Here is a 27,518-nt window from a genome sequence, read left to right on the forward strand (position 1 = left end):
TGCAGTGTGTTGAAGGAGGTGTACATGGCATTCAACCCGGAAGCAGTAGTTCTGCAGCTGGGAGCGGATACGATAGCCGGGGACCCCATGTGTTCATTTAACATGACTCCAGTGGGGATTGGAAAGTGTCTGAAGTACATTCTCCAGTGGCAGCTGGCTACTCTCATCCTGGGAGGAGGTAAGTGCATGAGAGGCTTATTCTGCTCTTCAAGTAACAGGTTAATACGGTTTGCTCCCCTGAGGCTGCTCTTTGAAAGTGAGCCCCTTTGCTTCTGAAAGCGGCATCATTTGAGAAGGGCAGCTGAAGAAATTGAGCACGCGTAGCATAAGGGGGGCACTGTATAGCTGATGCAGTGCTATTTGTACACAGACTTCAACTCTTTGGTACCAACAAGTCCAAGTCTCAATTCCTGACTCCGAGATCCTGGGTTAAAGGTTGCTTGGCCCCTCCAGAGATCAGAAGCTGTTAACCCCAGTGACCTCTGACCCTGTCTGCTCAATGCCAGGTTTGAGTCCCAGCTCTCGTGATCTGCACTGCGGGGCTTCTCTTTAAAAGTAAACATAATGCTCCCAGACCTACCTTGGGCATCTGGCAATGAATTATCTTTTTTGGATTCAGGCAGCGTTTGAATTTTTATTGGCTTTTTTCACAATAATTTTGATACCCAATGGAAGCCCCTTGAGTGCTTTTTCGCTTGTAGCACATTCTGCTGCTTGATATTACTAGCTGCTTGTCCAGTGGATGGGAAATAAGCAATTCCGTGTCAACAAAATGGGGCAATGGGGGAGCACTTTGTCCCAGAAAATCTCCTTAGCTTCTTTTGGAAGATGCCTTACCCACAGCATCAGCTGTTTGAGTAGCAGCTATCATTTTGGGGCCTCGGTTGTATCATTTAAGGGATATCATCAAGTACAATAGATTGGGCCTAAAACTTGACCTAGCTACTGCTAGTTGTGTTGTGAATGTTCTGTGTTAAAACCAGCTGTGAGCGTGAGGAGGCGAGGCACAGAGAATTTTGTTTTACCTACCACTTCTTGCCAAGAAATGAGGAAAACTAGCCACTGTCTTAGGGAAAATAACAAAACTGAGTATCTCCGATGACTCCGTTCTCAGCAGGGAGATTGATGTTTGCCAGAAGGCAAAGAGGGACAGAGTTTGTGAAACTGTTTTCAATCTCCCAAAGTGGAGTTTTGATTAAGTTACCCTTCGTTTTTTCAGGTTTCAGAGTAACAGCCGTGTTAGTCTGTATTCGCAAAAAGAAAAGGAGTACTTGTGGCACCTTAGAGACTAACCAATTTATTTGAGCATGAGCTTTCGTGAGCTACAGCTCACTTCATCGGATGCATACTGTGGAAACTGCAGAAGACATTATATACACAGAGACCATGAAACAATACCTCCTCCCACCCCACTCTATTACCAGCAGGAGAGTGGGGTGGGAGGAGGTATTGTTTCATGGTCTCTGTGTATATAATGTCTTCTGCAGTTTCCACAGTATGCATCCGATGAAGTGAGCTGTAGCTCACGAAAGCTCATGCTCAAATAAATTGGTTAGTCTCTAAGGTGCCACAAGTACTCCTTTTCTTCATTTTTTGTAAGAACTCCTCAACGTTTCTGACGGTTATTTGAATGGAAGGAGTCCCCTTGCACAAAGTATGGACATCAGCGGTGCTGACTGCAAACAGATTGCTGCTTTTGACTAGCTGAGCCCCAGAATGAGCCCTACTTGGGAGTTTGTGTTAATTTGGGGCTGCTCAGATGCTGAACCTACTCACAGGTTGTTTCACCACTTTAATTGGCTTCATATTTTGATCACTACTTTTAAATAAGAGTAAATTCTCCTCCAGAGGGATTCTTGCTCAGAAGGTGGCACCGATGGAAATTTTATCAGCAAATGATCAGTGTTGCTTATCCTTGATTTCATATTGGGTCACAAGCTAAGGTTAAAAGTGAGATCCCAAACTACTGTACCTGATTAGTCTGCTCTGCTCCACTCACGTTAACTCCTTCCATACTGAGCCTGAGCATCTCCCTCCCCACCATGTCACCTTAGGAAATCTTGACCCTTAGAGTCAAAGGCTTGCAGGTATCTCTTGAAGCCAGATCTGGAGGAGTGGATGATATTGCATGTGCAATTGCTGAGATGACCTGTGGGTTCAATTTTGCAAGTCTCCCTTCTTAGTACAGGTGATTAACTGCTTTAACTTAGCCCTATACATCCAACAGGTGCAAAATACAGTTACTATGCATGACTTTGGAAGACCAAATAAAAAGCCTTATTCATATGCATTGCAGATATAAAGTCTCTTGCTTCTCAACAATGCATTCCTTTCATTAAAACTGTCTCTCTCATTCTCTCTCCCTCTTCCCTTCCTAATTTCACTATTCTTGCTGGAGACAGGAGGCTATAACCTTGCCAACACAGCCCGCTGCTGGACATACTTGACTGGGGTCATCCTGGGGAGAACGCTACCCTCCGAGATCCCAGATCACGAGGTAAGGCTTTGACAAACCATCCCTTCTCCTAGAATGAGAGCTGAGTCATTCCACCTAATCAAAACGGCATCCTTGCCACTCAATACTGTTTTGTTGAGAGACGCTCCTGTAACAATAACACACTGTCCCAGCAGCATAGTGGGCTCTTGTTCCCAAAACCCGAGACCATCTGTATCTTTTTACAAGGGATCTTGGAAGCCAGTCGGTTTCAGAGAGGGCTTCACCTGTTTGCACAAAGAGCTCTTTGGGACATGCACATATTTTCACCAGAAAAAAGCAAGCCCTCTCTCAAGTTAAATTTAGCCTTGTTTTCCCTGGATTTATAGAAAGTTCCAGATGCAGCTTCCAAACTGTACCAACTGCTGCTATTCCAAAGGGTCATGTGGTCAGGTGTTGTTCTTTTAACACAAGCTATCTTGAAATGCATGATCTCAACAATGGTATCCTAAAGTGTTAAACAGGGCAAGGGGATCAGCTTGAACAAATGCTGTCTAGATAAAATTTTACACCTTCCAATCTGTTTGTTGAACCCAGATAACTAGGTGTTTCTTCCCAAGCCACATGCCTCAGTGCGCTTCCGTTCCTACATCAAAGTTCAGTGCTAGCAACCCTACCAAAAGAAACCAGTGTGTTCTGCCCAGCCCTACAATAACAGCACAGTACTTGGCAGCTCTGCAGTGCCTTTCGTCTTGAGGATCTAACCAACCAGTATGTGTAGAATGAGGTAAAGAGCAAATGCATGGAAAGGAAATGGATTTCAGATTCAAGCTTGAAAGAGGTGATTAGCAATTATAAGGCTTAAGAAGCCTTTTTAAGTGTGTCCTTTTTAAATGTGAACCTCTGATCACAGTTGGGGAACATTTGAGTGAACCTTGAGTATACATGGAGAGTAAATAAGGTACTATTTCAGGAATTAACAGGTATCGGTCATTATCTTTTTTTCTTGTTAATCTGAATATTCAGCATTTAATGATTTCTAAACAGTATTGAGGGGTTAGTGTAATGCAGAAATGAAACAGTTGGAGGATGTTTCTATACATATAACGTTGCGTCATTTGGCTCCAGGCCTTATGACTTCTTAATCTGAACAAGCTTGGCCAGGGAATGGGTTATGAAAAGTGGGGTGCTTTGCCTGCAAGGTAGGATTGCTCTGAGTTTAGGGTGTGAAATTGGCCAGACCAGATCAGCAGCAGATTCCTGTTGTAGCATTACAGTGCCTGTAATTTTCAAGGGTTGAGATTAAGTTGATGTTCAAAGAGCGGTCTTGAATGCATGTTCCCAGATGGGTGTGCTTGGAGGTGACCCTAGATCACAGTGTTTGGAGAGGCATGGGATCTGGAGGAGGAGTTGCATTGGCTGCCCAGCAGACATCCCCATTCCAGTTGTAGAGCCATCAGCTCAGCTTAAGAATTCTAAGCAGGTTTTCTGCAGCAAGTTCTTTGATCTCAATGCCTGCCAGGAGCATCATGTGTGGCTGTCAGATCATGAAAAGGATGGTAGTAAAAGAATCTCTACGTTTCAGTGTGGTGTGTCCACCAACTGGTTCAGCCAACATAACAGCTGTTGATGGACAGAAGAAGTGTAGAATCTGTTTCTTTGTAAACTGTGTTTCCAAATCTAAGACGCTAGGAATGATCACAGTGTGAAGGTGCACTGATACTTCTGGTCTGATAGCCCTGCTAACATATCAGTACTTGTACCTTCTTACATCCTATTTCTCAAGTTCAGCTATTTCTCCTTAATGCTTTCTGACACTCTGTATTCATGTCTCCTCTCATACTGTCCCCAGTGCCCAGAACAGCCTCTCTTTCTGGACATGAAGCGGTTTCCCTCTCTGCTTAAAGCCCACTTCGATGACCTAGGTTTCCATTGCCAATCAGCTGAGGCAGGTTTCTTGTACCCTAGTCTTTGTATTGCACCATTTATACTGTAAACTGTTCAGGCCAAGGAACGTGACTATGATGCCTTATTTAAACGCCAGGTAAATTGGCTGAAAAATCAGGAATAAAGCTATGAAACACCTAGATGAACAGAGCATGGAGTGAAAGGATTTACTTTTGGAGAAACTGCGTCTCAACTCCATCAATCTATTAGAATACACTTGTGTGTTATCAAAATAGTGGATAAAGTTGAGTCAGTTACACTGGTTTGGATTTTTAAATTTACTTTTAAAAAGCATTTGACAAAGTCCCTCACAAGAAGCTATTAAAGAAAGATGAAGTACTGTCATTGGTCAAATGTTGGCTGAGGTGATGAAACCAGTGTGAAGAAATGGTCTATTGTCATCATGCAGAAGGCTAGCAGCAGCATGCCTGCCACAAGGTCACATACCAGGACCCCTTTTATTGAATATCTGTAATGATCTAGAAAAAGGGGGTGAGCAATAAATTGACAAAATTTGTAGGTGACATAATTATTTAGGTTAATTGAAACCAGAGACGACCAAAGAGCTGCAGAAGGACCTAACCAGGCTAAGTGAATGATCAATACAATGCATTTGTCAACAATGAATTTCAGCTACCAAAGTGACGTGCAACTAGTCATTCCAACTATTCCTTGTCTACACATAATCACACAGGAAAAAGACTTGGGCATCTTTATGGCTTGCTGAATGAAAGTATTTGCTCAGTTGTATAGCAGGGCCAAAGAAGTAAATAAAGTTAGGCTGATATTGAAAATGTTTAGAATCAGTGATACTGTGTTAAATTATGGCCTCCTCCATCTCAGAAAGAGCAGAAATGGAGGGGTCCAGAGTTGTTCTATCAATGTGGTTAGAGGACTGGAAAAACATTCATATGAAGAGATCAAAATGATTGGGTCAGTTTAGGGATTTGTTGAATATGAGGGGAGATGCAGATTGGAAGAGAGAAAGAGATTCTGTATATTGATTCTTTCTGGGAGGTGTTCTGAGACCATGGTGATGGGCATCATGTAAGGACCTAAGTAGAGCCATGATTACATTAAGTAGGATAAACGTAACGGGTATGAAACCATCTGGCTTCAGAATACAAACTGACCACTCAATGACAGGGGTCAAGTAAGAAAAGTTCCCCATGGGCAGGTTTATTCCATAATTGTCCGCTACAGGGTTTCTTGCACTTTCTTCCAAAGGGTTTGACACATGCCACTGCTGAAGACAGGATTGTTGATTATAGTGCAGTTCCTATGTAATTTGTAAAGTCCCATGCATGTCCTACAGCTGTCTGGTATAAGTAAATCTCTTATATTGGAATAGACCAGTGAGCCAGCTAGCCTGCTAGTATCCTCTCTCTGAGAATGGCCAATCCTGGATGCTTCAGAGGAAGGAATTCTTTAAAAAGTGCATCGATTTGTGTGATGCTATCTGGGAGGGAGGGTGAGTGTGATCAGCTGGGAATCAGTTTTTTGCCCTGAAGCATGAAGATTGAGAGCCCTGATTTTTATTCTCACTAGACGGCAGATGCTGTTTTTCATATAAATGCATAATCCTGTTTTGAAACTGTAAGCAGTTTGCATCAATAATATCCTGCAGCCCAGAGCTCCCTAGGCTAATGATTATATTTCCTTTGCAAGGATTTCCTTTTTCAGTTTTTAAATATACTTTTCCAGTTCTCCCCATCAGAGATTGCATGTGTTTCTAGCTCTTGAACTATAACCAAGAGCAACAATTTCTGCAACTGACGGTCTTGACAAGAAGTCTGAAAGATTTTCTTTGTTTTTTTAACATCACCCGCCCACTTTCCACCTCTCCCTGCTGAACAGGATCATTTGCAGATGGACACTAAACTGGGAGGAGTGGTAGATACTCTGGAGGGTAGGGATAGGATACAGAGGGACCTAGACAAATTAGAGGATTGGGCCAAAAGAAATCTGATGGGGTTCAACAAAGACAAGTGCAGAGTCCTGCACTTAGGACGGAAGAATCCCATGCACTGCTACAGACTAGGGACCGAGTGTCTAGGCAGCAGTTCTGCAGAAAAGGACCTAGGGATTACAGTGGACGAGAAGCTGGATATGAGTCAACAGTGTGCCCTTGTTGCCAAGAAGGCTCACAACATTTTGGGCATTGCCAGCATATTGAGGGACGTGATCGTTCCCCTCTATTCGACATTGGTGAGGCCTCATCTGGAGTACTGTGTCCAGTTTTGGGCCCCACACTACAAGAAGGATGTGGAAAAATTGGAAAGAGTCCAGTGGAGGGCAACAAAAATGATTAGGGGGCTGGAGCACATGACTTATGAGGAGAGGCTGAGGGAACTGGGCTTATTTAGTCTGCAGAAGAGAAGAATGAGGGGGGATTTGATAGCTGCTTTCAACTACCTGAAAGGGGATTCCAAAGAGGATGGATCTAGACTGTTCTCAGTGATACCAGGTGACAGAACAAGGAGTAATGGTCTCAAGTTGCAGTGGGGGGGGAGGTTTAGGTTGGATATTAGGAAAAACTTTTTCACTAGGAGGGTGGTGAAGCACTGGAATGGGTTACCTAGGGAGGTGGTGGAATCTCCTTCCTTAGAGGTTTTTACGTCCCGGCTTGACAAAGCCCTGTCTGGGATGATTTAGTTGGGGATTGGTCCTGCTTTGAGCAGGGGGTTGGACTAGATGACCTCCTGAGGTCCCTTCCAACCCTGATATTCTATGATTCCAAAACGCTGAGCATAGTATTTATTTGGCTAAGAGTAAAGGTCCTGCCTGTGCTTTCGTATTGGGTAGTGGAAGATCATGTGCACTGAAGCTGAGATGTCCAACCCTTGACCATTGAAGAGCCATACTGTCAACTTGTTATAAATCTGGGGGTCTCACCTAATAAGCATAGGGTAACTCACATACCACCTGCTCTTATATTTAGTACATAAATGATGTTTATAAACATTCTGCATCCTAGCATGCAGTATTGACTCACAATGTGATCATCCTCTTTCCAGATCCAGATGGAGCCTATTTCTTCAAACCATTTTACCAAGACACACTGTGTGCACCCTCTCAGTACAGCTTCTTGGGGGCAGTGAGCCAGTCAACAGGAATCTTTTAAAATGTCTTTCATTAGCCTACTTCAGGTCCTGAACAAAAACATGAACTGAAAGTGGTAATGTTGCAGACTTGATTAACAAGAGAAGCGTGTTCAGTGACTGAATTGTTTGCATTACTGATTGCAAGTATCCAGGCAGAGAAGTGTGTGGAGAAGGAAAGCACATGCATCAGTGTGCTAGGCTATTTGCTAAACCTATAAGATGGCTGGATCCCTGCTTTAAGGAATTTAAAATGTAAATTACAGAGGGCCTGGTATAGGCATGAAATATATCAGAGGAAGGTGCAGTCTCAAATGAGTTTTAATGAGCTCTCAGCCAAGCATCTTGTGGCCTATGTGCTACATCATGTCCTTTCAGGGCTTATTTAGCAAGACAAACCTTGAAAAGTAGATCTTGCTGCACGGGACAGTGTGTTCATTCTGCACCTGCAGTGACTGAATTGTTTGCATTACTGATTGCAAGTATCCAGGCAGCAGCAAGCCTGCAACGCATTCAGTCCCAGGGCCACAAAGCAGCTTTAGTGGGGCGTATTGAGCTCTGCATGTGGGGGGAGATGGGGGGTGGGGGAGGATGTTGGCATCTTATTGAAAGGGACCGACAGCCAGTGACCACCACAGGGGGAGGTAATAATATAGGGCACTTCTACGGCAGGAGGAGGTCCTGTGGCAGACAAAGTCGCTGTAGCCAGTTTGTATAGGTCTTCATTCTCTTATTCAATCTTTTGTGCTCTTTTCATGACCAGGGATCAAAGAAACACTGCTGTGGTCCTGCTAAGATACCACAAACAGAACCTAGTCATTTTACTGAGGCGCCCCCTCCCCTTCTCCCAGAGCCCCGGGGAGCAGCAACTCAGCACTGTCTGGGGAACAAAAGAGACTTTGTACCTGCTGAATAAACTCCACTCCACTCCCCACTCTACCAGCTGCCACTGTGCTCCCAGAAGTGAGCAAACAGGAGGCCTGCCTTTCCAAGACCATGCAAGGGGTTTGGGGCGGGGAAGAGAGAGATTTGCATTTAGGACGACAAAAAAAAAAAAAAAAAAGCCATCACAAAGCCTGATTGTAAGCATAGTGTAGTCCTTTTGTTGTTTCTCCTGTGTGTGTTGGGGCTTGTTCTAGTGTCTCCTTGCTGCTTGGTGCCTTCTACCTATGAGGCTGGCTAGCCCCTGGGATTGCATTTTAAAAAATGAAACTATTCAATGAGGATGAGGCAAACGGGGAGCCCTCTTCTGAAGTCAACTTTTCTGCCCCACCACTGGGCGAACTTTCATTCTAACCCTGCACAACATGTCTGGGACTTTCCTTCTACTGAGCTACAAATGGAGTTTCCTTTATATCTCAGCTCACTGCAAGGGGGGTTGATCTCTTACTTCCTGTCCTATACCTGTGCAACCTTAATTCAGGCCCCTTGTGCATACACATTATGATGCAGTCTTTAGTTATTATTATTTAGTATTTTCCACTGAATGCATCCGATGAAGTGAGCTGTAGCTCATGAAAGCTTATGCTCAAATAAATTTGTTAGTCTCTAAGGTGCCACAAACGCTCCTTTTCTTTTTTCTTTAGTTACATGATTACATACTGTTTTTTCCACAGGGCCCCTACCTTATGGGCTTTTTCTGTGAGCCATAGAGAGAGTAAATTGTGGGTGGCTGATATGAGATTCCTAGGACTTAATTTTACAGACTACTTAGCATTACATAGCACTTTATATTTTCAAAGCACAGCTTCTATTGATTTCAGCTGCAAGTGCTCAGCACTTCTGTAAATCAGATCCCTTTCTCTTCCCAAAGTTCTCTCCCTCATTCATGACACACCTTCCAACTTCTGCAACAAGCAAGGCAGGGGTCCTACAGACAGCAGCCTTCTTCAGGTCACAGCCCAAGTGTCGACCCAGAGCACTGTCCATCCTGGGTGCTGAATGAGGCGGGGGGCCTGTGGAAAAATAGTATCCATAAAACAAATCCAGAGAAGTGAGGTCTAAATTGATGTGAGTGTTTGCACCACTTTAATTGAATCACTTTAAACCAGTGTGACTTCTGCATGTCCACCATCCCTAAGAACTGTGCTGCTCAACAGACCTCTTCCATACAGCCAGCATTTGAAGAGGGCAGTAGTTAGCCCTATGACTAATTGGAATATAGTGGCATTGGGCCCACCCTGCTAAACCTAGGAGTCCACATGTAGCATTTAGGTCACTCTCTACATGGAAAAATGTTTTTATTAGGAGTGACAGAGCAAGACTGAAGGTTGCCAGCAGGTAAAATTGAGCTGGTAACAATCACTAATGGCTTCTCTAAAAACCAGGTTCACTGAAATTAGAGATTTGGGGAGACGGAGGGAAGCATACTGGGGTAGGTCTTATCTAGCCCTCCCCGCAAAAGCGAACTCTGGCCACTGCACGAATGAGCCCGTCAGTTGACTCTCTAGGGCTTTATTCAATTTTAGATGATGGAAGCAATGAGGTTTCCACCACTTCCCTTAGGAAAATATTCCTCCTTTGAAAAGATTTCCGTAACGGGAAATGCTCAGATATGCTGCTTGATTCCCTTTGTTTAATTTCATCCTACTATCCCATTCCCCTTTGGACCAAACTGTCCTTTGTGTTTACACCCTTCACATCTCCACCATCTCTTTGTTGTTCAGTGCGCACTCCGTTCTAACCTTTCCTCCACCAGTAAATCTTTCTTTCTTTCAAATCAACATTGTGATTTAATAGTTATACTTTTTTGTGGACAAATAAAATGTGACGTGTGCATCTGCTCCTGATGAACCTGGGAATGACTCCTCCCTCCTGTCAACTTGCAGTTTAATCTACAGGACACTGGGCAATGGGTACACTGGAATTTCCATTAGGAGGAAGCTCATCAGTGTTCTGAACTCCTGCTACTGCACAGAAAAGCTGATGATGATGTCAGAATAGTGGGAGTGATATTTTCCTAGCTAACCAGAGAGCTGTCCTTGGCCATTTCTGACCACTCCGTCCCTGCCTGGCTGAGTCTGTCTGGCAAAAAGATTTTGTACTAGGGCTGCAGCAGCAATAAAATGCCCACTTTATTGACACAGCTTTTAACATATACAGGTTAATGGTAACGTAAGTCCTGGTTTCCAGAGCAACACCACTTCTAAACCTCAGGAGCTTTGCTACTGAACCCTAAGAGATGGGCAGTTGTTTCCAAGGATGGAAAGCTCTGTAAATACAGCTACAGAACCCCCTGCAAGGTTCTTAGCAACTTTTGACAACTAATTAAAGACTGTTATCTTTAGAAGCTGCAAGGCCATTCCCGGTGGGATGGCAAGAGAGCAGAGATAATCTGCCTGTCCTGTGCAATCTACATTTGGACTTACAGGCTTCCTTCACCTATTGTACATCCCGTTCATCACAAGAGATCAAAAGACGCAACTCAGCCCCAGCAGCCTGTGGGTGTGTCTTCACTGCATCGTGAACTCAAGCCCTTACTCTGGTGTTGACACTATCCCAGCTCCTGTCCACACCCACAAACCTCTGACCTGAGGGGTGCTAGTGCTTTATACCCAGACTAGCTGGCCGAGCTGAGGATATGGGCTAGAGCCTGGGTGCAGCTTTCACTCAGGCTGGTAACCTGCCCACTTTGCAGTGAGGCTGCAGGCTAAGTCGCATGGATGCTGCTAGTCCTTCAGTGCTGCCTCACAGTTCCCTCTGTGCCAGAAGGACAGACATGTTCTTCCACAATTTGCTGGGAGATAATCATAGAGCAGCTCAGCTCACTGCAGCAAAAAGACCCATGGGATATGCCCCCAGCAGTCCTAGTGCCACGCAGAGGAGTGCAACGCCAACATGGACTCAGTGGAATGGGCACACTCAGGCAGGGCTTTGCAATGTCTCTGCTCTCACTGAGCTAGGTTAGCCCAAGTGCTTAGAGCTGAGTGCCCGTCACCAGCATTAACGCTGCAGTGAAGCTATATCCTAGGGCGAAGCAATTCAAGTGTTGTTTGGGGTTTCTCCCCCCAGTCTGCTCTGTAGGTGCCCCTGAATGGAGAGGAGAGATAGAGAGCTGGAGCCAGAGGACTCCTTACTGATGTAAGCTAGGGACTTGTTTACACAGGGCGTGCTACCTGTTTTAACTGTAGAGAAATTTCTTGTACAGACAAACCCTAAATCAGTACAAGCAAGTTGCAAACCAGTTGAGGTGTGTCCACATATGGGTTTGCACCAGATTAACTCAAATCAGTTTTTAAGAACAAGAACATAAGAATGGCCATAGTGGGTGAGACCAATGGTCTGTCTAGCTCAGTATCCTGTCTTCCGACAGTGGCCGATGCCAGGTGCCCCAGAGGGAATGAACAGAACAGGTAATCATCAAGTGATCCATCCCCTATTGCCCATTCCCAGCCACTGGCAAACTGAGGCTAGGGACACCATCCCTGCCCATCCTGGCTAGTAGCCATTGATTGACCTATCCTCCATGAACTTACCATTTCTTTTTTGAACTCTCTGGCAAAGAATTGCACAGGTTGACTGTGCATTGTGTGAAGAAATACTTCTTTTTGTTTGTTTTAAACCTGCTTCCTATTAATTTCATTTGGTGACTCCTAGTTCTTGTGTTATGAGGAGTAAATAATGCTTCCTTATTTACTGTCTCCACACCAGTCATGATTTTATAGACATCTATCATATCCCCCCTTAGTCATCTTTTCCAAGCTGAAAAGCCCCAGTCTTTTTAATCTCTCCTCATACGAAACCTATTCCATACACGAATGGTTATGCTGTTTTAAAGTTACACAGGGGCAACCTTTGTGTGTAGGCAAGGTCCAAGTGATCTGTGTATACAGTAACTTGGAAAGAAAAGGGGCTTTTAGTTTTGCTAAGTCAGTGTGTGGTGGCATTGAGGAGAGCTGGAAGAAAGGCTTGGGCGATGAAGGGGATATGGGTGGGGAAGGGAGGGCAGAGGCGTTTAGCCAGATTAGGGTTTATTAACTTGAGTTGCGATGGACAGCTGAATGAGAAGTTTGCAGTGATGCTTCCCCATGTATCCTGACCTGTGGGAAGTGATTCAGAGCTGGATTCACAAGCTCTGTAGGTTGCAGCTGTCTCTCTAGGCAATGGTTTCGCACATCCAGCTGCCTTTCGTAGTGAGTCACATGCTAGACTTCTTAGGGTTCATTGACTTAATTGTAGGGATCTAGGGCCAAACTTGAACATGATGTAAGTGGGTGCAGCTGCCTGGGATGTCTCTAGGCCAAGGTCAGCAGTAGTGTAAGTGACACAGTGGCTGTCTGGTGGCATAGTGCAGCTTGAATTTATTTGCCCATCCGGTGTGTTTGCAAAATTCATAATTTACCTGCTGCCAAGAGGGGTGGGGGTGCCTCAGGAGGAGCGGCCAAAGGGGGTATAAGATGAAGCAGATGCCCTCTCCTTATGCCATCCACTGTCTCAAGAAAGTTGAGGCCACGTTCAGACCCTCTCATGCGCAGGCACAATTCTGGTTTCAGTGTTTCTGCTGGTTTTAATTGGTGTCAGTCATGGCTATTCTCAGATCACCAGTGTCAGCCATGTAGGGAAGCAGTTGGTCATCTCTTCCTTTCATCTCTAGGGATGGGCTTCTGCACTGCAGCACTGTGCTTCACAAAGGAATTGTTCCTGTCCAGCTGCCTGTGCTGAGGGGTTGGGCTCTCGGATCACAAGTTCTCCCAGGCTTCAGTTCGTGGTTGAGTTCCCCAAATGTTGTGATTAGATCTGGAATCCCGAAGTGCTTTGGGCTGGGCTAGCTTGTGTTGTCACTGGATAAGTCACATGCAAACAATCAGTTTTGGGTATTATCTAAGTCCCTGAAGTTTCCGTGCACCCCTCAGAGCTCTGTTCCCCTTGAAAGCTTCCGTGCACCCCTCTCACCAACAGAAGTTGGTCCAATAAAAGATATTACCTCCCCCACCTTGTCACTCTAATGTCTCTGTTTAGTCCACCATCTTGAAGGCAAATTCTTTCCCTGTCTGTCAGTTTTATAACCCTGATGAACAGCCACCAGTATTTCCCTTTACATGCAACCTGATCAGAAGGTGAATTCTCCAGCGTATACAAATCCAGGACTGTGTCTGCTGCACAGGCAGGGAGGAGATGGGGGCACTTTCCATCCCCCTCTGAAATATCATGGGATGGGATGGTCATCCCGGGACAGACCATGCCACATGTGTTGGCAGCGTGCTTCAAAAAAAAATGCTAAACACCTCATTCTGAAGTGCCCCATATTCCATCGTCTTCCCCTCTGCAGATGAACTCTCCTTGCACTGGGCGGAAATAGGGCTGTTTTTATTTCATTTTTTCCTCTTGCTCACTGCAGGACGAGGCAAATTCTCCTAAAAACTCCAGCAAGAGAAACAGTCACATGCCGCCTCCCTCCCAAGCCAACACAAACATGCTGTCCCACAGGAGCATTGGCTGTTTTCTTTGCCTCTTCATAGGATAGAGTTTACAACAGGAAGTGGCTCTGTGGTGTTTTCCAGCCATTGTTTTGCAACCCCTCAGCCAGTGCAGGAACTGATGCATCCGCCTGTCACTCAGAGGAAGAACAGTCGGCTGGAAACGTTGCTGATTGGTATTGTCTACCTGTCAGAGAGAAATTAATAGCCAAGACTAATAAACTAGTGGAGCTGTGGAAAAACTGGTTTGCATATTGGTTAGGACTTCTAAACAGTCATTGGCGCACACAAGCCTAGAACTAACACCCAGTCAGGACCCTTGGAGAAATGGTGTCAGTTCAGAGAAGGAATGTACAGGAGGGTTCAGCTTGGCAGTGTGTTGTGAAAGAAGAGAGATTTGGAGACTGTTAGATCACTCTTTAATATTCTTCAGTGCAATGAGATAGGAAAGCAAAAAGTAAAGGCCCCTTTCTGCCTGTTGAATGTAGTGGATACAGTGAAGTCCTCATGTGACTGGTGAAAATGCCATTCCTTCCACCTTTCTTAGCAGATCTTGTCCTTACCTATTTTCAATTTTCCCATTCGGTATATACTCAGCAATGCTCTGGACTCTGAATTTTCTCATTCCAAGGAAAGAGATGATTTGGGGATGAGGATTAGGCATTGGCAAGACACACCTACCCTATTTCAGCACTTTCATCCAAAATGTTTGAGAAAGTTCACTTGAACTATTTTTTTTCTTTCTTCTTCTGACGATTCTGCTTTTGTTTTTCCTGATTCCAGCAATAAATGACACAGGGCCGGGATTGCAGCATCTATCCTCACAATATTCCCAATCCAGTCGGCAGTATAAAGCACTGGGAGTTTCATGAATCTTCCAGCCCAGTTTGGAGAATTCAACAGAGATTCTCAGCTTTGGGTGCTCATCTGAACCGGACCTCAGAGCCTTCTGAGATCAACCCATCACTAGTCATGGCATGTTGATAAATACTGGCTGGGGATTTGCAGCAGGCTGTGTTCTGGCTTGATCTGCATAATCCTCTGTACTAAAGGAGCGTTTCACCCCTAGAGATGGCCCCTGCAGGCTGTGAGGCATTGTTGGGGTCAGGGTGGGACCGTTTATACAACTGCTGCCCACATCGTACTGCTCCCAAGAACAGATATTTCATTCTCCAGGACTGTGAATCTGGCACTTATCACCAGCATTGACAAGAGGAAGCAAGTCAGAGCATAGTTTCAGAAGATGATAGAAGCCAATTCACATTAGCACTAATCTCTCCTAGGAGGCTCATTGCTGAAACCCTGTCTCCAGAGCTGTATGCAGTTTTGCTTTAGCATCTCAGTAGTGCTGATGCGCAGACAAAGGAGCAAAAAGTGAGGCATGTTGGCTCCTGTTGTCATAGGTACCTACATGAACTGCCTGTGATGGGAGAGGCAGGGAGCAGGGTGAGGAGCACAGTGTACATTTCTAGATTAGAGGCACCCACAGCTGTGAATGCTAGTAAGAAGAAAAGCCCATGCTTGCATGCCTTGAGGACACCCTTTCATTTAAAGGGAGCAAGCTTGTAGTGCTAGAGACACCCGGATGCATTGGGTTGTTTGTCTAACTCTTAATAGTGAGGTGCTGCATGGGACTCCAGCAGCATGTGGTCGTTTTCTGTAGGCAAGAAGGTGAGGTGACTTATTTTGATTCGGGTCTTTTAGGTTTAACAGTTAATTTAGACAATGCCCAGTTATGTATTGACCATGGATTCAGTGCATTGCTGTTTGGAGTGCAGCAAAGCCAGCCAAGCTCGTCCCACCAGCTAATTTACATCAACTAGAGCAGGTAGCCGCTATCCTAGTCTTCCATACATAGGCACAGTATGAATTTCTCCGTCTTGATCGGTGTGGCCTAATGGCTTGGCTCAGCCAGGAACGTTGCACGATGCACCTCAGTGTTGAAGCTGACGATGGCTGTGCACTATTTGTCTGAGCGAACTGGGCTGTCTGGACTTAGAGCACCATGCATGTAACTGTCACAGATGTATCTCCCAACTGCCTCAACCCTGAGTCTACCCAGCACTCACTCTTACGATGCAGCCTGAACTTGGAATGGATGACCAGGGCTACACCATTGGGAACTCAGATCATACTGGGGTTGTAATGCAAGGACTCTCCTGTTCTTTCATTCCACCAATGGCCAAACAGATGTATTATTAATGGACACACTTTACGGTGTGGTGCTGTGGAAAGGGGCAACAAGCTTGAACACCCTTACACCAGGATACCGTCAAAGAGGGTATGGATTTAATGTATACAGATTCCCAGGCTGTTTACAAAGCCACCACGTGGTCTAAAGAAAAGAGGACATTTAAAACAACAATTTATCCTAATTTCTGAGTCTGTCCAAAACAGGGTGGTGTTCCCTGCTGGGTTCAGACACAGAAAGATTCACTCTTTTCCTCTGCTGGAGTAGAGAAGAGGTTCCCCTTTAAATGCAGACTCACTTCCCTGAAGAAATGAAGGAGTGTGTGGATGGCCAGGACTTCTCTAGGTAAGGGCTCATGTGTCGATGGCTTTATGCACGGAAGTCCTGCTGAGTTATCAGCCCTTAGGGAAGTGGGCTGGCCACCCTCACTCCTCTCTGCATCCTGTGGGGGAACTGAACCTGTTGTTAAAAGGGAATCTCCCTTCCCAAGCTGTACATAACAAAGGGAACTGGCTTAGCAAACTCTGGGATCTATATCCCCAGTAATCCAGTGGTTTGTGTTCCCTTTCAAGGTTCTACTGCACCAGAAAACTAGCTGGTAGATCAGTTTGCGTGGGCTAACATTTGCCCTACAAAGCACAGTATAGGAGACTGCAAATATATGTCTTGGAGGATTTGACAGTTCCAAAGCATGGAGAGGGTGCAGAAGGGGGAGAAACACATCATCTGCCTCTTTCGGGTCTTCTTTTCCTTCAGCCCCCTACCCCTCTTTACTTTCCAAGAAGCTCTGACCAGCTCACCTCAGTCTTGCTCTCTGTCGATTAATTTAAAATTACTTTTCATTTCTTACCATAATGGGTTCCTCTCTTTGTGGCTAGCATGCTGGCCTGGGGCCAGAAGACCTGGGTTCTTTTTCCAGCTCTGCCACTGACCTGCTGAGTGCCTTTAGATGAATCACTTTCCCTCTCCGTGCCTCAGTTTCCCCTCCTACATTTTGTATGGCTTGTCTATATAGATCATTAGCTCTTCAGGAAAGGGGCTGTCTTACTATATGGTTGTACAGTGTGTCTCATACCGAGGGCCCTGATCTCAGTTGGGGCTGCCAGATGCTACTGTAATCTAAATAATCTATCATCCATTGCTCCCTGGGTCTGATATCATCTTTCCCCTTTGTGCGCTGCAGATTTAACTTCTTCACGGTAGATTCAGGCTCCAAGATAACAAAAATTCTCTCCTCGCTCCAGTGTAATTATAAAGCTGCTGCTTTGAGCAGGTATGTAACAGTTTGCCTTCTAGTCTCTTAAGTAATTAAATGGTAGGGGGAAGAAAAAGAAAAATCTCATCATGTGTCATTAACTTTGTAATGTCTTCTGGGAGTTGTCCTTTTTCATGCATCTACACCACTTCTGTTCTGTACATGCCTGCGCTTGGTAATCTTTGTGGATGCTAATCCAGGCTGCCTGCATTCTACTTTAGGGACAGGTTAGCATATTGATTGTGAACTGGTGGAAGCCGATTTAAAAAACACATCACGCTGGTGGGAAACTGGCTTGGATCTAATGGAAATGTCAGCTGAAATATTTACACAGCTATGAGATAACAGCATGTACTTTCTCTGTGTATATGTCTCTGTGCACAGAACTGCTGTCCGTTTGTCAGGTTCCCAGATTTATTCTGCTGCTCCTGGCAAGGAACCGCTAATGATTTAATAGCCTGTCAACACCTCTACAGAGAAACAAGGGCTGGCACTTCCTGATTCCTTATTTTCTTTGCTTTAAATAGGAACTCCTATTCTGATTAACTGAAACCTGGAAATCAAGCTGTCAGGCAGGGCAGCCTTTTGAGATCCTTAATCGAAGCAGATTGAATGTAATCCAGGGGCCACTTTCCTGCTATACAAACACAGGCTTTGCTCCCCTTTCTAAGGAAACAGTAAGAGTTCATGGCCTGGGAGAGAGCATTTGCTGAAACATGTTGCAACAAAGCAGTTGAAAGTGGAACAATCAGATATGTACCGGTCCTCAGTGTTGCTGAGTCTTGTGATACTTGGTGCTTTACTTAAAGCCCCCAGTTTCTGGAGTCACATGGCTGTGAGAGTAGCTCAGCTTTCATTTAAAAATTAAGTTTCTAGCTCTTTTGGTTGTGGAGAAAGGCTTGAAAATATCACCCCTAAAGACTCAGAAAAAAGAACCCCACTTTTAATGGTTTTAAATAATCTCATGATTTTGGGGGGGCTGATTCATGATTTTTGCATGCTTTGGGTTGGCAGTACAGTGGGCCAGGTGGTAAGTGTAGGACTGAATGCTCCCCTCCATCTGCTGCAGTCTTCTGTTGATGTCAGGGAGAGTTTTGCGGTAAGATCAAGGATAGAATCTGGCCTTTTATGTAGTAACTGAAGTTTGTTTGTTGTTTTGTTCAGTATTTTGGTGTTGCATTTGGCCTCCTCCCTTTTAGGAGCACTGCTATTTCTACCCCTTTATTTCTCTTCACTTCCCATCCTCCTTTCTCTCTTTCTTTCCTTCTCTTCAAATCTTTTCATTTTTCTCCTCTCTATTTCCTTCCTGGCAGCAGCTCCCATGTCCAATCTCCCATGGCATCACTCCCATCCCCTTCATCTTTCCATCCATTAGAATGATCAGCAATGGAATTGTAAATGTTGTCATTGACATGTCATAGGCTTGACTCGCCAGGAGGCAGACTCGGGCGCACATTACTCTCATTTCATTTAAGCACCTTTCAACTGTTTTCCCATTGAAGATTTTTAGCATTGTGCACCAAATGATTTCTGCTCTTTGGTATTTCTACAATGTTTGTACCCACAGTTTTAAAAATCTAGGTTTATAACATCGAAGGTGTTTTTTTGCCAAGGATATATGAATGTGAAGCAAAATGAAGGCTTCTGTCTTTGTCATTATTGGAGCACAAAGTTGCGTTCTCTTAACGTTGTCCTTGTTGTGCCAAGAGAAAAACCAAAATGAGTCTTTTCAATGCCTTGAAAACCATCCCTTGGCAACATCCAGCCTGTGAGGGATTGATTCCAAGATGGCTGCTGTGACTGGGTTGTTTGTAACAGTTTTAGAAACATTAAGTCTCATAAAATCCCCCATGTCAAAGAGAATCAAAGATGGCGGTTTGATTTTTTGGGGCTGGGGTGTCTTCCCGCGCTTGGCCCTCCATAGCTCATCAGAAATAAGCAAATTCCCATGAGTTGTTTGCTGCATGTTTAATTGAGGAGTGGCTGAGAGAATTTATTTAGACATTGTTTTTCTGTGGTTATGTAAAAAAACTATTTTAAGATCACAAATTTTGTTCTAAAACTGTGATACAGCATGGCCAGAGGGCAGCAGGAGAGTGTTAGAAGGGAGCCTTCTTCCCTGTAGAGGGAAGAAAGTTTGCTATAGATTAATTAAAGCACCTGAAGCCAATTAGAGCACCTGAAGCCAGTCACATGATAAAAACCGCCCTGCTTCAATCAGACAAGAGGAGGAGTTGAAGCAGAGTGGATTGGTGTTGGAGCAGAGAGCAGTTTGGAGAAGTGCTGCAGTGGGCTAAGAAGACCACGACCCTAGGTAAAGGGACACCTAGTTTGTGCAGAGGGTGGGCAGGAAGCCCCACAAGCTGAAGGGCAGGAGAGGGAAGTAGCCCAGGGGAAGAAATCGCTAGTTCAGGTGGTTTACCGCTATCCCTAGGGCCCCTGGGCTGGGCCCTGGAGTAGTGGGCGGGCCCAGGTCCCTCCCTCTCCACTCCCCTCCTCTAGGGCACTAGTGGGGCAGTTAATACCCCAGTTCAGGGGCAAGAAACAGTGCCCTGATCCCCCCCTTCACCCCCCAGAAGAGAAAGCACAGGACCCATCATAGTAGTGCCAGCAATTTGCCACACGTGGTGTTTAAAAGTGGGATATATGTGCTGGGGACTTAAACTAGGGTTTGCCAAAACCCTCCCGTCCCTTAGATGGACGACGTGGTCCAGGCCCTAATACAAGCCACCGCAGCCCAGCAGGAGGCTACCCGGGTCCAAGCAACCGCCCAACAGGAGGCAACTCGGATGCAGCAGGAGACTAATCATCTGTTGATGAGTCAGGCTGCCCAGGACCGAGCCCTGCTGCAAAAGCTGGTGAACCAGCTGAAGGCCCTTATGGAGCTGAACCGCAACTGCGACGGGACCCGGACCATACAGGCCAGCCACTGCCCACAGTAAATGACACAGGAGGATGATGTGGAGGCATACCTCCTGGCTTTTGAAAGAGCAGCGCCGCGGGAGGCCTGGCCCCAAGATCAGTGGTCTGGTATCCTCGCCCCGTTCCTGTGTGGGAATTGGAGGTGAATTGGAAAACCCTTTCCAAATTCACCTCAGGGCACAAACCAAGCAAGGAAAATGTCCAACTCTTAAAAGGTGACTATTTCAGAAAGTTGTGGACATGTGAAAAGTAGATGTGCATGGAAACTGTATTGTAAGTTTATCCTTAGTAGCCACTAGGATGGTAGTGTGCTATAACAACCATGGAGTTTTCAGAATATAATGTAACTAGTGGAGATGCCTTATGCATTTGAGGTATGCATATGATAGAAATTACCATTATTATCATGACACTCAGACCATCAGTCAAATCTAAGACTTTATTGAAGAGCGAGGTTAAAATTTTCAAAAGTGATTTAGGTTCCTAGACCCACATCCTCAAAGGTATTTATGCTCCTTACTCCCTTTGAAATCAATGGTAGTTTAACACCTAAATACCCTTGAGGATCTACGGCCTTAGTCTCTTCTGCAAATGGAATTTAAGTGCTTCTGAAAATCTTACCTCTAGGAAAAATGACCCTTCCATTTACATGACCTTCAGCTCCTAACATGCTAGGAGGAATGTGTGTCTTGTTCATACAGGCAGAGTGCTCAAATTATAGTCTAAATGACTGAGATCAGTATTTCAATCTGCTGTTCCATCACCATGAGCGTTACAATAGGTCCTTTTCAGGGCTATCGATTAATCTCAGTTCACTCACGCGATTAACTGAAAAAAATGAATTGCTATTAAAAAAATTAATCGCGATTAATCGCACTGTTAAACAATAGAATACCAATTGAAATTTATTAAATATTGTGGATGTTTTTCTACATTTTCAAATATATTGATTTCTATTACAACACAGAATACAAAGTGTACAGGGCTCAGTTTATATTATTTTTTATTACAAATATTTGCTCTGTAAAAATGATAAAAGAAATAGTATTTTTCAATTCACCTCATACAAGTACTGTAGAGCAATCTCTTTATCTTGAAAGTGTAATTTACAAATGTAGATTTTTTTTGTTACATAACTGCACTCAAAAACAAAACAATGTAAAACTTTAGAGCCTACAAGTTCACTCAGTCCTACTTCTTGTTCAGCCAATCGCTAAGACAAACAAGTTTGTTTACATTTACGGGAGATAATGCTGCCTGCTTCTTATTTACAATGTCACCAGAAAGTGAGAACAGGCATTCGCATGGAAGTTTTATAGCTGTCGTTACAAGGTATTTACGTGCCAGGTATGCTAAACATTTGTATGCCTCTTCATGCTTCAGCCACCATTCCAGAGGACATGCTTCCATGCTGATGATGCTTGTTTAAAAAAAATGCTTTAATTATATTTGTGATTGAACTCCTTGGGGGAGAATTGTATGTCTCCTGTTCTGTTTTACCTGCATTCTGCCATATATTTCATGTTATAGCAGTCTCGGATGATGACCCAGCACATATTCATTTTAAGACCACTTTCACAGCAGATTTGACAAAACACAAAGAAGGTACCAACATGAGATTTCTAAAAATAGCTACAACACTCGATCCAAGGTTTAAAAATCTGAAGTGCCTTCCAAAATCTGAGGGGGATGAGGTTTGGAGCATGCTTTCAGAAGTCTTAAAAGACAACACTCCAATGCAGAAAGTACAGAATCCAAACCACCAAAAAAGAAAATCAGCCTTCTGCTGGTGGCATCTGACTAATGATGATGAAAATGAACATGTGTCGGTCCTCTCTGCTTTGGATCGTTATCGAGCAGAACTCGTCATCAGCATGGATGCATGTCCTCTGGAATGGTGGTTGAAGCATGAAAGGACATATGAATCTTTAGCGCATCTGGCACGTAAATACCTTGCGACACTGGCTACAACAGTGCCATGCGAACGCCTGTTTTCACTTTCAATTGACATTGTAAACAAGAAGCAGGCAGCATTATCTCCTGCAAATTGTAACCAAACTTGTTTGAGCAATTGGCTGAACAAGAAGTAGGACTGAGTAGACTTGTAGGCTCTAAAGCTTTACATAGTTTTATTTTTGAATGCAGTTATTTTTTGTACATAATTCTACATTTGTAAGTTCAACTTTCATGATAAAGAGATTGCTCTACAGTACTTGTATTAGGTGAATTGAAAAATATTATTTCTTTTGTTTTTTACAGTGCAAATATTTGTAATTAAAAATAAATATAAAATAAGCACTGTATACTTTGTATTCCATGTTGTAATTTAAATCAATATATTTGAAAATGTAGAAAACATCCAAAAATATTTAAATAAATGGTATTCTATTATTGTTTAATAGCGCGATTAATCACGCGATTAACTTTTTTAATCGCTTTGCAGCCCTAGTCCTTTTGTATTGTTTTATGGGCTGAAATGACGGCATGAAATGATGAAAGATATGCTGCAACTTCCTCTGAAATACGATATTTATCCTTTAATGGAGGGTTAAATAAACAACGTCAATTTTGTTCCACTGTAAACCTATCCAGCACTTCTCTTAGAACACAGTTACCCATATTTGTGTTCCTCAATCATAGCACCCGTATGTGGATAGTTTTAGGAGAGCAGAAACCAGATACAAAACCTTTCAGCTCTGTCACAGGCTCAAATCCCGCCAAAGTCAATAATGAACTGAATAAAGTCTTAGCTGTGTGTTGGGTGTCTGGTCTGTGTGGTCTGGGGGTTGTGTCCTAGGGAACAGGGGTCCTTGTCAAAATTTTTTGTCACAATTGGCACTTCTTGCCAAGGCTGCCAAGAAAGTTAAGAACTAACTGGGCTATAGAGATTTCTCTCCTCCTCCCCTAGAGATGGTTGCTGGTCATCAGAATTGAAGAACTTTATTGGCTCAGTGTGGGAAAGCTTTCACAGCTGCTGCCTGTGCTGTACGTATTTGTAGATAAATGGGGGATCTCAGCTGCTGGAGCTGCCAAATGACACCTTTCCTATATTAGCGCTGTGTATCATTTAATCATGTGGGGGAGTCCAGCTAGTTTGGCTTTCCCTTAATTTTATAGACTAAGCCTGATTCCTGCATGCCTAATTACTTTCTTGTAAACTGGCCAACCTTTTAGGCTAAGTTTAAATTCAAATGTATACATTTTTTAACACACTTAACTCAAAACCAGCTGAATTTTTAAAACCTCCCATGTGCTGGCTCTGTGCTCGGTGTTGTGTGCTCATGCAATAATTTATGGTATTCTGTATTAATGGGAAAAACTTCAGTTTTTCTCCTATAGACTTAGTTGCACATCTGTAGCACATTGTATGGAGAGGTATGTTAACAGTCTTGTGCCGAGCCCTGTTCCTTACTGTAATTCCTGTCTGATATAGCACCTTCCCGGTGTGCAGGGATCATGCCAGTGAAAGAATGTATTGTGCTAGAGCTGTGCAGGGGGGTGGGTTCAAAGTGTCACCACTCTAGCACAAGGAAATCCAGCCAGAGTGTTGATTTCATTGTGTGTTCTCATTTAATACAGGCAGGTGTGTAGGTACCCAAGTGTGTGATATAACAATGCTAAATGGATTTGCCGGATGTGCCAATGGGGATGAAAAATAAAATTGTATTCACAGCTGCAGTGCTGTAAAATATGTCTCATATATGGAACTTGAATTGTTAGAGCAGTTGTAGAGTTCAAGCAGGTAGAAGCTCCATAACACATGCATTAATTAATTAAACTATGTGAGCTGCCTTGGAGGGGAAGAGGTATTTTACAGATGAGTGGATCAGTGGCAGAGCTGGGAAGAAACTCAGTCTCCTGAATAGAGATGGGAAATAGACACTAAACTAGAGAGAGAGAAAAGCTCTCCATCTGGGATTTCAGGAGCACATTTGGAATCTAGTGGACAACAAGGATGGGAGTCTGTCTCCACTACCTCAAGTCCCACCGCAGATGCTTCCCCCTACTGCATTGTTTTCAGGACAGCTCTCCTGGAACCTCACCCAAACCATTTCTGCCCTGCACAGCGACAACTTTGCTGATTTCCCTTTCCCTGCAGTTTTTCACAAAGTATGGTCCTGATTACGTGCTGGAGATCACACCGAGCTGCAGGCCAGACCGCAACGAGCCACACAAAGTCCAAGAAATCCTCAGCATCATCAAAGGTGAGCTTCCCCAACCTCCTGCCACCTTACTGCCCTGGGAGACCGACTGCTGGCTGTTGGGAAATCCAAAAATATTACATTAAGGAGGAGAATATTTCTCTTGGTATCTTTATGGCCCTGGCTACGAAGCTGTACTCCATGTGCTTGGCAAGTCATAATATACAATGACATCCGTCTTCTGCCCAGCGTTGGATATGGTAACGGGTTGGTTGTGAAGTGCAAATGTTTCTATAGGCATGACCACTGCACTGTGGTCTGTGGCCCGTGGAATTCTATAAAAGGCAGTCCACAGCTGTTGTCCTCTTCATTTCGGAAGGGCAGCCTGCAGAGACCCCAGGGCTTTGTGGTTGTTTATTTTTTCATTGTTTAAACCTGTCTGTACAGCAGCCACAGACGGTAAAGCAAGCACAGAATTAGTTAACAACAGAGCAATAGGCTCATGTGTCCACTAAAGCTAAATCTCTGACACCAGCCAAGAGAATTGAGTTTATACCATGCCCCAAAGGTCAACAGATCTGGCTCTGCTGGAACAACAGGGGACGTGCCCGCAGCCGAGGACCTCTTAGCTCCCCACTCCTGCACACACACCTCTCAAGATTCCCAATTCTAGGGACATTTACTGAGCACACTTCAGCTGCTCTGAACTGTCGAGTGGCGTGTGGGGAACAGCGGGTCTGGCCCAGCTGCTTAGATCAGGATAGAGCGTTCCATGCTGCCACCCATGGTCTGACTGGTCTTCATTTCTGTATTCAATGGGACGGTGTCTATAAAATGCCCAATGCTCCACCAACCAATTTCAGACATCGGGTAATTGGTACACTGCCAAATGCAGCCTTCAGTTGCACCAGTTTGGGTGCCCAATTTTAGTTATTAATTCCATTAACCTGCCTCTGGCACCATCTCAGGCTTGCACTACTCTCTTTCCTTCCCCCCTCCCTACAGACACACACGCCTGGCTCAGACACACACCCTCCTTTAGGAATATTTTAACTTAAAATTTAGCTTTGTGCCAGGTGCTGTATCAAGAGCCCTGGCGACTGCACTCCATCCTGTATCCCCAGAACTGACCAGCACAGGCAGCGGCAGATTCTCCCACACCCTCTTAGTACCATGCTTTACGCTGACGTGGAAGGGTGATCTCTAGAGGTGAGAGGGAAGATTGCTCTTCATGGCCCATTCATTCCTTGGCCTCTCTGGACTCCGATGACAAGGAGGCCAGTGAGTGCCATGTGCAATGGAGGTGCCTTGAGTTGGTCCATTGGGAACTACATTGATAACCCGAATTCATTTCTTGTAAACCACCAAATAGCCACCCAAGGTTGGAAAGCTCCATAGCCCAATTCCAGTCCCAATTCACTGAACTCTCCAGTGCCTTCTACTCTGTGAAAAGATGAGACTGAATCTAACTAGTTTGCAACCCATCTGTAAAGCCACTGTGTCTTGGAGTGGGGTTACCTGGCCCCAGCAGCATTCATGTACATCCTTAGAACGGGTCACAGCTGCTGGACCAGCCAGTTTCCAAAGGTGGAGGAGCTAGCATTATATCAGGATACCCCTATTAGTGTAAATTACATATTTTAGTCCAGATGCGCTCCCATTCTGCATCACAAGCGCTTGAGCAAAGTTTTGTAATTACTTAAATGCAGATTAGGGCTCTTTCTTCAAGTCCCAGATTCCATTGCCATTCTGAACTAGATAGAAGTCGAGTTATAAAAGACACTCCCAGCTCTGTGTAGGGAGAAAATTAGGATTTCCTTTATATTTTAAAAAAAGTGTTGTGACTTGGTACATGATTTCTTATATAATTGGTTTAAACATACTCTAAAATGTACCCTTCTGCCATGCTGGATGCACCGCAGCACCTGTGCTGCAGGGAAACTGAAACTGACCAATTTCATTTTACTGCATGAACTGTAAGTGAATTGCAGAAAGATCACCAAAAGCAGTACCGGGGAAAAGTGAATTTGACCTTAGTGTTCAGTTTTAACAATCTTATATAGAGGTAGAATCACTGTAGAAAAGATTTGTGTCACATCAGTGTCCATTTAAAATGCCTGGTATCAGCTGGATCAGTGAAAATACAAATCAGAAGGTGTGTGCTGGACTGCACAACACAAATGCCCATTAACTGGCCTATGAGAAAACAGTGGGTGTTTGATTATTGGATTAGTGCCGATGCTGTTTTGTAAGAAAGGGACTTCTGAAAAGTATAAAATTTTATAATGTTCTCTTGTGAACACGCACAGTGCTACGAGTCATTCATGCTAGGGAGATAAATGAGGCTCCATACAGAAATACATGGTAGGTCACAGGAGTTGAGAGGACTATATATGATGTAAACTTGGAGAACAGATTATTTTGCATCATGTATTCTGTTCAATAATGTACCCTTCCCCCCATAAATGTGATTAGAGTCTTACGTTAGAAATGTCTCGGCATTCTGGAGACCTGTACAAACTTGTGGTTTATGATTACCATCTTGGATTTACAACCACTTCTAAACAGTTGTGGGGAAGGAAGAACTTGTGCCTCTGTACTGTACATGATAAATCATTCAAAATGTATGCAAAAGGCATGGGTCCTTTGTGGAAGATCCAGATGAACATTCTTAATAGGAACCATGTGCCCAGAGCACCATTTGCCCAACTGAATTCAGATCCCTGTCTCATATGCACTCTAAATTTAAACCCTGCTTTTATTGAAATCACACCAGAGAAAGGACTGCTGCTTCTAGCATGAATTGTAAATTGGTGGTTTATGCTTCAATGTATTTGTTTAGAATAACTTTTTCAGTTAAAAGAGGGTTGAAAACTAAGGATGATGGAGAACAGTGGGGCCATGTGGTACTATCATATTGCTAACTGGATTATAAGAGCGTTTGGGGGATGGATTCTAATCACCTAGCTGTAATCATCTTCCAAACACACACAGGCATCTCTGCTAGCAGAAGGGAGCCCCTGAGGAGGAGAGATGGAGGGCAGGCTAGTTATACTGCAAACAGTAAAACTGTGTATACCCACAGCCTGTGTCTGTCTAGTCTCAGGGTT

General features: G+C 44.2%; 1 protein-coding gene across 8 annotated transcripts in view; it reads left to right on the forward strand.

The window, feature by feature from the left end:
- The window catches only part of HDAC8 (histone deacetylase 8), a 119,517-nt gene that overhangs the window by 76,963 nt on the left and 15,036 nt on the right, over positions 1-27,518 (forward strand). For 3 of the 8 annotated variants that reach the window (XM_043522102.1, XM_037908461.1, XM_037908454.2), the window contains 4 exons: positions 6-178; positions 2,403-2,497; positions 23,175-23,251; positions 24,366-24,471. In XM_043522102.1, coding sequence (XP_043378037.1) covers positions 6-178; positions 2,403-2,497; positions 23,175-23,251; positions 24,366-24,471 — 451 coding nt within the window. Of the gene's footprint in view, positions 1-5; positions 179-2,402; positions 2,498-7,398; positions 11,799-23,174; positions 23,252-24,365; positions 24,472-27,518 lie in introns of those variants that run through there. The other 5 variants (XM_037908457.2, XM_043522103.1, XM_043522105.1 and 2 more) reach the window with 3 other exon arrangements.

Source organism: Chelonia mydas, chromosome 9 (assembly GCF_015237465.2).
Source record: "Chelonia mydas isolate rCheMyd1 chromosome 9, rCheMyd1.pri.v2, whole genome shotgun sequence".
Classification (NCBI taxonomy): Eukaryota; Metazoa; Chordata; order Testudines; family Cheloniidae; genus Chelonia; species Chelonia mydas.